Source organism: Drosophila willistoni, unplaced genomic scaffold, assembly GCF_018902025.1.
Source record: "Drosophila willistoni isolate 14030-0811.24 unplaced genomic scaffold, UCI_dwil_1.1 Seg616, whole genome shotgun sequence".
Classification (NCBI taxonomy): domain Eukaryota; kingdom Metazoa; phylum Arthropoda; class Insecta; order Diptera; family Drosophilidae; genus Drosophila; species Drosophila willistoni.
The window spans coordinates 34,958-47,956 of NW_025814536.1; the positions used below are offsets into that span (position 1 = coordinate 34,958).

Sequence of the window (12,999 nt, forward strand, 5' to 3'; positions counted from 1 at the left end):
TGTTGTTGTTGTTGTAATGAGCGATGTACCTGTATATATATATGTATATATATAGAATTGTACCATGTCTGTGTACCCATCATAGCTAGAACTAACTTGTTTATATTTGTTTGTTTTGTTTTATAAAGTTTCATTAGTTGTTCGTTTAACATTGAATATAAAATGGTGAAAACTCTCGATATTAGCAATAGCAATAAAAATTATAGCACACATATTCTCAAATCTGCATGATATGTATAACTTTAAGTGTTTATTATCATTATATGTAGATATACAATATAGGTATTTAAAGACTGATTTTGTTTTTTTTCTTGTTTTTTTTTTAACAACCACAAACCTGTTGAATCAGCTAGGATGAATGATCGTCTTTTAGTTCTTAAATTGAGATCAGTGTGTAATTTGTTTGTGTTTTTGTGGGAGAGAATCGAAATGGATTTTTCATGCAACAACTGATCCAAGATTTTGTTGGGTTTTTGCTTTTCTATTGATATATAATAACTATTCATGCATAGCGACGACTCCATCTATATGTATATATGTAGGTCTGGGAACAACTGATACAAAACACAGAGTTTTGTGTACAAATTACAAAACGATACATTTTGGTTTGGCATATTACTAGAATTGTTTGGTGTTTGTTTTTGGGTTTCTTTCTCTCTGATTTGTCTGACAATTGAGAGTTGATTCCAAATATATTGAAGCTCCTATACTGAAGCTCACATTGTATCTGCCTCTTCTCCATCCAATCCGTGTATGCTTCTAAATGCGCATGTTTTCTTGTTACATATTATTATATTTATCATCATCCTTCAAAAATTGAATCAATGATAAGCTTGGGGTTTTTTTTTTTGATTATCTTGTTTCATTTACAAAACAAGCTCAAAAAACAAAAGGAAACAACAGAAAAAAAAAAACAATTTCACTGGATAAATGCAGTTTATAGAGCATTGATTTGTTTCCGTTATATATTGTAACCTTCCTATTCGGTTTCTCGTTGCGCGCCATGAATTTTATAAAATCGGTTCTCCTATCACAGCGACGATAAAGCTATCGATAACCAAAAAGAAGGCGGTAGGTGAATTGCAGCAGATCGAGATCCTCTGGTTCCGTAGCTCTTGCGGGGTGGGGGGGTTGTTTGCTGACTCTCTACCTTTAATTATAAAATTTAATTTTTATTAGGATCTCTACTGAAACTAACTTTAAATGAAAATAGAAGGACTGTCAGAAAATACTTACGAAAACAGCAGTGAATTCATGTTAATAAAAAAGGCGAAAGAAATGAAGGTGTATTCTTTTGTTCACAAGCTAGCGGTTACTGAGGTCAAGATGTAGATGGACCTTATCAGCTCTATACCCTCCCAACCATGAATCTTTATTGGCATTTGTAAAGATTCCCAAAAAAAACTGATAGATATCAACTCATGTACCCATGTCACTAGGAAAATTAATTATAAAGCTTAAGCAATCATATTCAAATTCATTATAATTTCAGATCGAAGCATTTCTTGTTGTACACAATAAATTTTAAAGAAATATTTACAGACTAATTTTAAGCAACTGATCTAGTATGACTCAACATTTTGAGATTCTGAACTTGCAGACTTGCAAAACAATGGAACTCAAAGTTAATTAAACTATTGAATAAGAGGGACTAAAACTAGCAGTATAAAAGAGAGCTTACTAGTTATACATTATTAATTATTGTAGAAGATTATAGAATAAAAAAAATATAGAAGGAATATTAAAGGAATTCAGTTAACATTTTTTTTTTTTTTGTAATTATTCATCTTTTTTCAAGTTTTCTTTTATCTTTTTTTTTTTTTGTTTTTAAATTCTTTAAAGTTATTTTAAATTTTCAAGTCGCACAAATTCACTCATTGCTTTTGATTGCTCTTCAAGTCAAACATTATTTACGGAAATCAATTTTTTTTTTTTTTAATTTAACTATCTGGTTGATCGCAAAACGCTGAAACAGAAATTACATCATCAAGTCAGAGTATCAATTGACTACCATCCTCCATAGTTCGCAAAAACTTGGTTGAAGGTCGCCGAATGGATACTACTTAATACACTAGGCACTTACCCCATAGTTTATTCGCTGAAAGGCCTTCCATCGATGCACTGTGGGAGGGTGTTTATATGATGATTTCTCCTTCGCGCTTTATGGCCACCATTAAACTCCGTTCACTCACTTGGCTTTTACATTTACTCTGTTTTACGTTACTCGCGACTTGAATTATTTAATATAACCTTAACGAGACTTTTAATTGATTCAATATTGGACTTATTTACATTCTCTTTCTTTTTTTTTTTTTTTTTGTTTAACTTGATTAAGAATTAAAATTTAAAAATAAGATCAGAAATGAAGATATCGGGACCTAAAGATTCCGTTCAAAACGAGGTTAATTTCAAAAAAAATTTGTAGGAGCTTTCGAGGTGGTCACACGGAATGCGCTAAATAGGGCAACAGCAAGCAGTATCCAGAATTTGGCTAAAGACAAACTTTGTCTGGGTCAGCAACGTCAGAAGGTTAGGTAGGCCACTGCCTTTAAAACCTTGCCATACAAAAATCCGGTTCACCGAAGGTTAGGACACCTTTCGGGAAAAGAGACACTTTGGCCGCACCGTAAGCCTTAACTTAGAAACGTTGTGGCACTGCCGGTGTTTAGTTGGCGGTGTCTTTTCAAAGTCCGAATGCCAATTCCAGAAGGCAACGACAACCGAAACTTCGGATGCACGTGCTCCGGCACCAGAAATGGGTATTTGAAAACTCGCCGGTTTTCCAGAAAATAATCTTCCCAAACGAAAGCTATCACGAATATTGGCCAGAAAAAGTAAGGTTTCCAATCTAGGATATAGAGTAAGATGCAGATGGCGGCGAGGCAAAAATTTTAGTTAACCTACATACTTGCTATGATTTATAACCAAAGATTTGGACTACAGTTTTTTTCTTTTTACACACTTTTCTCCTCAAAATTAAAAATGAAAATGAAGCCTAGCAAAAAAATGAAGCGCGTTGCCACCTCAAGAAAAACGATAGATCATTTATCGCTATCCCCCTATTATGCGTTTATCGATCGAGCGATACCAATATTTTTATTTATTGATTGATCGCTATTGGCAAAGTGGCGCGTAAAGACGTTAAGTTTAAAAATTTGAAAGTTTAAACTAGCGCACGCTACACAACCCGATAATATGCAACGTTAGGCAGCATATTAGTGGGAATTAGTTCCGTATATCCTTGGCGTGAAATGTTCCTACTTCTCTACCTCGCATATTTTCTAACAAATAAAAGCAGTTTCCGAGCTTCTTTTTGATTCGACATTTTATGAATTTAGGGGCTAATTTAGCATTGAAGTTTTGAGAGAATTTGCTTAACGCGAAATTTCTGCGAAAAACTTCTTGGCCTTCTTTAAAAGAGACAGACTTACTGCGAAGATTATACTGTGCTACATTTCGATCATATGCTTTCTTAATGTTTTCTATTATATCCTGTCGCAAAAGGTTTAACTGGTCAGTCTGATTGAGCGGTGTTATGGGCTCTTGTAACAACTTTAATTCGTTTAAAAGTTTATAATCTGATCCATGAGTAACCATGTCCAGTCCGAACAAAGCTTTAAAGGGTGAGCAACCTAAAGATTGATGCAACGAGGATCGCAATGCGCAAGATATACTCGTTAAATGTTGATCCCAAAGCGTTTGATCCTGATTTTTTAAATACGAACGGATCGCAGCTAACAGAGAACGATTAACACGCTCAGCTGCGTTGCTTTGCGGAGAATATAAAGCGGTATACTGATGTTTTATGCCTAGTTCAGTAAGAAAAGAATTGAACGAATTTGCCTTAAATTGAACACCATTATCACTAACGATGATTTCCGGTACTCCAAAACAATGAAATATCTGTTTTAACAAAAATTCTTGTATATCCTCCGTGCGAAACTTTTTCAGAGGTTGTAACCAATGATATTTACTGAAATGGTCAAGAACAATTAATAAACCGACAAATCCATTTTTGCTACGAGGGTAAGGACCAAGTAAATCGATATACAGACGTTGAAAAGGTCTACAAGTTGGAATATGCTGTCACATAGGTGGTCTGAGCGTATAATTTGGTGCTTTGGACTCCTGTCACATTGACGAATATGGTCCCGCACATCCTTTACCATACCAGGCCAAAAAAGAGTTCTACGTATCTTGTCAACAGTTTTCTGCATACCTGAATGTGAAGAGGTGTGGCTATCGTGAGCTTGTTTTAGAACATCAACTCTGAGTTTATCCGGCACCCATAGTTTCCAAGAAAGCTTCTCTTGATAAGAATCTCCATTGGCATGTTCGGTTCGAATATACAAATGTTTATTTACAATTTTGATATCTGGGAATTTGTCTGGATTTTCAGTGATTTTCTTCTTCAGATACATATAACTATCGTCCAAAAATGCTTCAGAGTCCAGATCTATAATCGGACCCATTTCTATCGCCTCTATCGAAAGGTTGGGCAATCTTGATAACGCGTCAGGAATCAAGTGTTCTTTTCCTTTTCTATGCGACATATTAAACTTAAATTGTTGTAAGCGAAAAATCCATCGAGCTAATCTCCCAGAAACATTTTGTTGACGCATTAGCCACAATAAACTAGAGTGATCAGTAACTACTTCAAATTCTTGCAATTCCAAATAACACCTAAATTTTTCTATAGCCAGTATAACGGCTAAACATTCGCGTTCTGTAACACTATAATTGCGTTGAGCACGACTTAACTTTTTAGACATGAAAGCAATAGGCTTCTCTTCCTCTGCGTCTGATAATTGGACAAGTACAGCGCCAATACCATAATCGCTGGCATCACAATGTAAGAAAAATTTCTTATTAAAGTCCGGGTTTTGTAGAATAGGGGCAGAAGTTAATAGATCCTTCAACTTATTCATAGAAGCTTGAGCTTCCGAAGTCCAAACAAAATTTCTTTTTGTTGACAACAGTTCCGTTATGGGATAAGTGAGATCGGCAAAATTCGGTATAAAACGGCGATACCAACCGCAAACTCCAAGAAATCCTCTAGTTTGTTTCAAATTCCTAGGTGGTGGCCAATTTTTAATACATTCAATCTTTGACGGATCGGTGCAGATACCTTTACTGTCTATTACATATCCTAAATAACTAATGCTTGCGACACAAAACTGACTTTTCTCTATGTTAATGGACAGATTAGCTTTCCGAAATTGCTCCGCAATTCTTGCTAACACCGAAAGATGAGATGAGAAATCCTCTGAAATTATACACAGATCATCTAAATAGCAAAATACACAATGGCGAAGGTCAGCAGGGACTACTTCATCCATTAGACGACTCATAGTAGATGTGGCATTACAAAGGCCGAAAGGCATAACTGTGAATTGATATAACGGTCTTCCTGGTACTGTAAATGCAGTAAGAGGTTTGGATGCTTCCGTTAATTCTATTTGCCAATAGGCATCCTTTAAATCGATTTTGGAAATAATATTTGCCTTGAAAAAATACTGTCAATGCTGGGCAAAGGATAAGCATCCTTAATTGTGACTGCATTTAACTTGGGAGCGTCTAAGCACAGTCGCACTTTATTGGGCTTTATGACTGGTCGAATAGGAGAGCTCCAGGCGCTAACAGCTGGTTCGATAACTCCTAGTTGAATCATACGATCAATTTCTGTGTATACTAATTTTTCAACCGCGGGACTAATAGCGTAAAAACGTTGTTTTACCGGTTTGGCTTCGCCAATCTCGATATGATGTTTTATTAAAGACGTACGTCCGAGATGATGACTTGCATTGGGAAACATTTGCTTGACGGCTTCAAGCTGTCTAATTTGGGAATACGTAAGAGAATAAGAACTAGGGTCAGTCTCTAACTTTTTTTCAGAACCAATCTCGATCGAACTAATTATAGACGGGGCAAGTTCGAAAATTCTCCAAAAATCATGACCTAATATTAATCTTTTCTTCAACGTAGGAATTAGAAATAATTTCAACATTCTTTCCAATCTACCGTACCGTACTATTACTTCTAACATACCAATCACATTTTGGCCGTTTCCGTCCGCTGTGCGCACTTGACCTTTAGTTTTTACAAATTGGGGAAAATGTGAAAAATCTGTTTGTGCTAAATCCGAGCCTATACAACTAATGCTGGCACCGGTATCCAATAAACCTAATTCTGTGAACGTAAGAAATGAGACTTCTGCATAGCTCCTATTATCGTTGTCGTTTCTAAAAATTGTTGCAACAAAAAGTTTCTTGGTTTGTCTTGCGTGATCATAATATTTCCTTAGTCTTAACGTGCGTTTAGACAAGGGTTGGTCAGATCTGAAAATTCTGTCTTTAACAGTAAGGTAATGTTGTAAACGCTCAGGATATGACAAAAATCTTAGTGGGAGTTTTTGAGACTTTCGTACGTTTACTTTGTGATTCACAATGTTGATACTTTGTTGAACGTTTGAGGCTTGTAAACATTGGCCGTGCCGCAACCGTAACAAAAAATTGTGCGTTCCTCTAGACAGTTTTGCCAGGTGTGACCGGCTTCGCGACAATTCCAACAAACGAACTTCCCCTGCACAGCGGCAACTTCATATTCCTCGTCTGGGTCTGAAGCTATTTTATTATCTTCGGTTTCCCCTTCTTGAATTTCAAAAATTTGTCTGCGTCCATTCGCTTTGGTGTTAGAAATTACTTTTACTTGAGGGCTGAGCTCTTGTGTTAGATTTTCTTGCATCTGTACTAATCTACGAAGGTGACCTATTGATGTGATGGATTGATATAGTAACTTTTGTCGTATCTCTGGCAACAGGTTATTTTGTAAAATTTCCATGAGCTCCTCTTCCTCAAACTTTATACCGAACTTGTCAATCAAAGAAGCTACCTCATCGTAAAAACAAACAAAAGATTCTCCAGCTTTTTGCTTTCTAGCACGAATCATTTCTTTGCTCATAAAATCTGATCGATAGTCTTTATATTGCTGACGAATAGCTGAACAAAACTCGCTCCATACTATTCGAGGGACTTGCTTATGATATCTCCAATACCACTCGCGGGCTTTTCCTCCAAATAATATTTGAATATGTTTACACACCCCAATAAAATCACTATCAAGAGTTTCCTCCGTTAGGGCTTTTACTCTATAAATAAATTCTTCTACTCCTAGACCTTCCGTAGATCCGTCAAAACGTAAATTCCATTTCTGCATTACATTTGCAATTTTTGCATTTTGAACCGTTGTAGGGCAGGGCGAACTTATCAGAGATCGGGTTTGGACCGTGTCTAATGGGACTTCTCGCTGGCCTAAATTCATAGGTAACGACGATACTACACGAGAAACTGTTTGTTCTATAATATTTTGTATGACCGTATAATCGATCTCTCGATTAGGACGAGTATTATTACCACGATTTGGTCTTGCTCTTCGCTGATTAGGCATGGTTCTAGGTAGTTGCGGTTCTGGTTGATTACTACTGTGACTGGCATCTAAGCATGATGCTGGTGCTTCGCTAACTGATATAGCTGGTTCGTTGAGCTGTTCTGCTCTGTCTCTTGGGACTTGACTTAGCTGTTTTGTAAAATTACGAGTCCATGCTCGAGAAGTGCTGGGTGCCAATGACAAATGTTTTCCCTTCGCTTTTGGTGAACAGTTGCCTACTACGAGCTTTATACTAGACACATTTATCTCACTCTCACAAATTGGGCAATGCTTTTCCTTTTCTAGGAGAGCTTCCAAACAGGATTTATGAAAAATGTGTTTACAGGGAGTACAGAAACATGTTTGCGTGTTGTCCAAAACCAAGGAACAAATTTTGCATATGTCTCCTGCTGGAGTGTCCGTATTTGGGGGACTATGTTGAACTAGAGTCATTCTTTTCTTTTAAATTATCTTCCTAAGCGTGACATGACTGGGTACATGATTTGAAATCGTAACTAGCTAAATGAACCTAAAGAATATTGGTAACTTTATTATTTTTGTTTTTGGGCTATTGCATCTACAAAATTGTTTCTTTTAGTCAGGCTCTGGCCTTTTGAATATTCTGATCGGCAAGGCTATACTATCTGTATTACCAAGATCCAGACACCAGATTATTAAATCATCCAAGTCTTACTATAAAACAATATGTTCGTGTTCTCTTCGATTTCTTTAGACGTTCAGCTGTCGTAACATGATCTTAAATCCAATCAGTACTAATATCGAAACATCCAATATACAATAATCTAAATTGCTAAGAAAAGTTTGAACGACTTTACTAAACGAGTGCTAAATTATCGAGGACCTTAACTAAACGAGCAATTTGTGATACAGAGAATTGAAATTCTTGTTTACATTCATTCTTGCTTTTAACTTTGCGGCTGAATATTCCTAACAGAACCATCGGCTTCGCCAAGCAGACTTAAACCGTGCAGGTTCATTTATCCGCGTAAGTTAAACCATAATATAGTCTAACAAAATCGACGAAAAATTTGAAACCTCATGTTTTGATCTTAAGACTTTCCTGATATACTTGAACTCAACACTTTATATCACTTAGGGTAGAACTACATACTTCTAAGGTGGTCTGCTGTCAAAATAACCACATGCTGTAACTTAAATAACTTCTTGTCTATATCTAATATTGTCAAGGAGTTGAGTATGCTTTTATCCTGCCCCACGTGTTGGGCGCCAAAAATTTTATGTAACCTTCCTATTCGGTTTCTCGTTGCGCGCCATGAATTTTATAAAATCGGTTCTCCTATCACAGCGATGATAAAGCTATCGATAACCAAAAAGAAGGCGGTAGGTGAATTGCAGCAGATCGAGATCCTCTGGTTCCGTAGCTCTTGCGGGGTGGGGGGGTTGTTTGCTGAATCTCTACCTTTAATTATAAAATTTAATTTTTATTAGGATCTCTACTGAAACTAACTTTAAATGAAAATAGAAGGACTGTCAGAAAATACTTACGAAAACAGCAGTGAATTCATGTTAATAAAAAAGGCGAAAGAAATGAAGGTGTATTCTTTTGTTCACAAGCTAGCGGTTACTGAGGTCAAGATGTAGATGGACCTTATCAGCTCTATACCCTCCCAACCATGAATCTTTATTGGCATTTGTAAAGATTCCCAAAAAAAACTGATAGATATCAACTCATGTACCCATGTCACTAGGAAAATTAATTATAAAGCTTAAGCAATCATATTCAAATTCATTATAATTTCAGATCGAAGCATTTCTTGTTGTACACAATAAATTTTAAAGAAATATTTACAGACTAATTTAAACAACTGATCTAGTATGACTCAACATTTTGAGATTCTGAACTTGCAGACTTGCAAAACAATGGAACTCAAAGTTAATTAAACTATTGAATAAGAGGGACTAAAACTAGCAGTATAAAAGAGAGCTTACTAGTTATACATTATTAATTATTGTAGAAGATTATAGAATAAAAAAAAAAATAGAAGGAATATTAAAGGAATTCAGTTAACATTTTTTTTTTTTGTAATTATTCATCTTTTTTCAAGTTTTCTTTTATCTTTTTTTTTTTTGTTTTTAAATTCTTTAAAGTTATTTTAAATTTTCAAGTCGCACAAATTCACTCATTGCTTTTGATTGCTCTTCAAGTCAAACATTATTTACGGAAATCAATTTTATTTTTTTTTATTTTAACTATCTGGTTGATCGCAAAACGCTGAAACAGAAATTACATCATCAAGTCAGAGTATCAATTGACTACCATCCTCCATAGTTCGCAAAAACTTGGTTGAAGGTCGCCGAATGGATACTACTTAATACACTAGGCACTTACCCCATAGTTTATTCGCTGAAAGGCCTTCCATCGATGCACTGTGGGAGGGTGTTTATATGATGATTTCTCCTTCGCGCTTTATGACCACCATTAAACTCCGTTCACTCACTTGGCTTTTACATTTACTCTGTTTTACGTTACTCGCGACTTGAATTATTTAATATAACCTTAACGAGACTTTTAATTTATTCAATATTGGACTTATTTACATTCTCTTTCTTTTTTTTTTTTTTTTGTTTAACTTGATTAGGAATTAAAATTTAAAAATAAGATCAGAAATGAAGATATCGGGACCTAAAAATTCCGTTCAAAACGAGGTTAATTTCAAAAAAAATTTGTAGGAGCTTTCGAGGTTGGCTAAAGACAAACTTTGTCTGGGTCAGCAACGTCAGAAGGTTAGGTAGGCCACTGCCTTTAAAACCTTGCCATACAAAAATCCGGTTAACCGAAGGTTAGGACACCTTTCGGGAAAAGAGACACTTTGGCCGCACCGTAAGCCTTAACTTACAAACGTTGTGGCACTGCCGGTGTTTAGTTGGCGGTGTCTTTTCAAAGTCCGAATGCCAATTCCAGAAGGCAACGACAACCGAAACTTCGGATGCACGTGCTCCGGCACCAGAAATGGGTATTTGAAAACTCGCCGGTTTTCCAGAAAATAATCTTCCCAAACGAAAGCTATCACGAATATTGGCCAGAAAAAGTAAGGTTTCCAATCTAGGATATAGAGTAAGATGCAGATGGCGGCGAGGCAAAAATTTTAGTTAACCTACATACCTGCTATGATTTATAACCAAAGATTTGGACTACAGTTTTTTTCTTTTTACACACTTTTCTCCTCAAAATTAAAAATGAAAATGAAGCCTAGCAAAAAATGAAGAGCGTTGCCACCTCAAGAAAAACGATAGATCATTTATCGCTATCCCCCTATTATGCGTTTATCGATCGAGCGATACCAATATTTTTATTTATTGATTGATCGCTATTGGCAAAGTGGCGCGTAAAGACGTTAAGTTTAAAAATTTGAAAGTTTAAACTAGCGCACGCTACAATATTTATTATTATTATTATAATTATTATTTCTTATTATCGTTATTATTAAATGAATTTGAATTTTGTGTGTTTAAAGGGTTTATTTTTTTCTTGCATTCCAAAATCATCTCTGTCAATATACTGACTGAATGAACAAACCTGGGGTTCGATCTTTTAGGGCAGTATATATAGTAGGGATTATGTCTATGTTCCTATCAAAATATGTATAATGTATGTTTGTCTGTATGTATGTTTGTTTGTTTGTCTGTCTGTGCGTTTTGGTTGAAGAGTGTTGTGGGTGCCATTTTTGTTGTTGTTTGTGCATGCGTGAACATATTGGTAGATAGAGAAGTTCATCTGATTGATCGATCCGAGCGATCAATCTATTTATATATATATATATGTATATGTTCGTATGTATGTATGTGGGTGTAGATGTGTGTGTATTTTCAACGTTTTTAGAGATGCTAGCAATTAAGCAAAATTTTCTTTTACTTGAGATTCTGTCTGTCAGTTGTCTGTGCTTTTGGGCATCCAGGCGCGTTATCCATGTACATACATATACATACATATGAGCAACCACCCCTCCCCACCAACTAATCGGTTCCCGGTACGCACCAAACCAACCCAACCCCAATCTCCCCCCATTCTACGATCCCTATAATTATTATATACATATATATAATTATTAAATTTTTGCTTTCTGTTTTTTTGCAATGCTATGTCCATGTTCCATTATAATTAGAGAGTTGTGGTGCGTAGCATTGGTGTTGTTGTATTCTGTGTGGTGTTTGGTTTCTCGTTATCGTTATCCATGGCATTGCCACTGGGGCCGGCCGACTCGTTTGTACTGGTAGATCTAGCATCCTTTTTGCCTGCATCTCCTCCTCCATGTCGTGAGGCTCAAAATTTACGCACAATTAGGCTACCGGTATGTTTGATGTTTCTTTTTAATCGGTTGCCACCGCCTCCATCACTGTCGCTGCCACTTTTATCCTTTTTTGCCGTGCTCATTGCCTTATGTTGGATGGGTGGACCAGCGCCGTCGCCTTCCTCCTGCAAAATGGCATTTTTCGGATTTAGATCAACATAGAGAGGTGGTGGTGGTGGTGGTAGCTCTCTTGCTGATGGTTTACTGGCCGGCAATTGTTGCTGCATATCAACAGTTTGTGGGGAAGCCGGATCGCATGGCAGCACCTCGCGTGACTTCACATTCTCCTTGGAGCTGAATAGCGAGTACATATGAAAAGCTGATAATAACGATCGTGATTTCTTTTAATCATCATTGACACCGGTTGACAATCTGCTCTTCTTACGCCTTTGAGATCCCTGCTGACTGGTTAATGAGCGGCATAATAGTGATAGCTCAGACAGCTTTGAGCTGCTTCTGGCCATTTGTAAGTCGGCAGTAGATATGGTATCAGCTTGAGTGGTATCAGCGACAGTGTCAGTGGCGGCATCGGTGCTTCCCTCGTTGTTTGTTTGGTTAAGTCACAGCCGTAGGTCAAAAGCAATGCGGGACGCAATGTTTTTGAAGCCAATGCTGGTGCCTAAAAACAAAATGGATTCATCATTAAATGTTCTCTTTCTCTTTTAAAATCCCTCTGCCTCTCACTTACCGGAGATTCGCTTAAAGCGCACTCCATTCAAAGAAAGTCGTGGCAATTTACAGACTTCTATTTCCCATTGCACAAGTGAGTCTGTATTCGGGTCACCATGAACGCACCAAAGTACAAATCTACATAAAAGAGGATATTTCGTATATTCTTTCATTTACTTTTGTCCCTCATATACTTACCTTTCACGCTGCTCATAGTCACAATTGTTCTGATCAAGGACTTCACGTATCTTTTGCATTATTTGATCCGGCATCAATGGTGATGTTGTCTTCATGGACCATGTGAAACGCAATACACGTGGTTTTGAAAAACATAAGAGAGAACGCACTGCAAAAAGTCAACTAAATGAAACCAAAGCATTAACTATTTATTCCTTTTTACTAAAAAAAAAAAAACTAACAAAATAATCTTCACGCCTAAAAAAAAAAAACCCTTGTCCGGTCGATAATTGTTGCCATGAATAATGAATGATTTGTTAGTACACAAAAACTTAAAATTGCCAACAAACAATTCTTATTCAGAATTTTAAGTATGGAAAAACATTATTCCCTTTAA

General features: G+C 36.4%; 1 protein-coding gene across 1 annotated transcript; it reads right to left on the reverse strand.

The window, feature by feature from the left end:
• Positions 1-11,507: 11,507 nt before the first annotated feature.
• Positions 11,508-12,738, reverse strand: LOC26528961 (MAP/microtubule affinity-regulating kinase 3). The gene is made up of 3 exons (XM_015176358.3): positions 12,624-12,738; positions 12,445-12,563; positions 11,508-12,375 (listed from the first exon to the last, which is right to left on the reverse strand). Exons 1-3 carry the CDS (start codon positions 12,716-12,718, stop codon positions 12,317-12,319), a joined length of 273 nt encoding a protein of 90 aa, XP_015031844.2. The 5' UTR covers positions 12,719-12,738; the 3' UTR covers positions 11,508-12,316.
• Between the last annotated feature and the right edge of the window lie 261 nt (positions 12,739-12,999).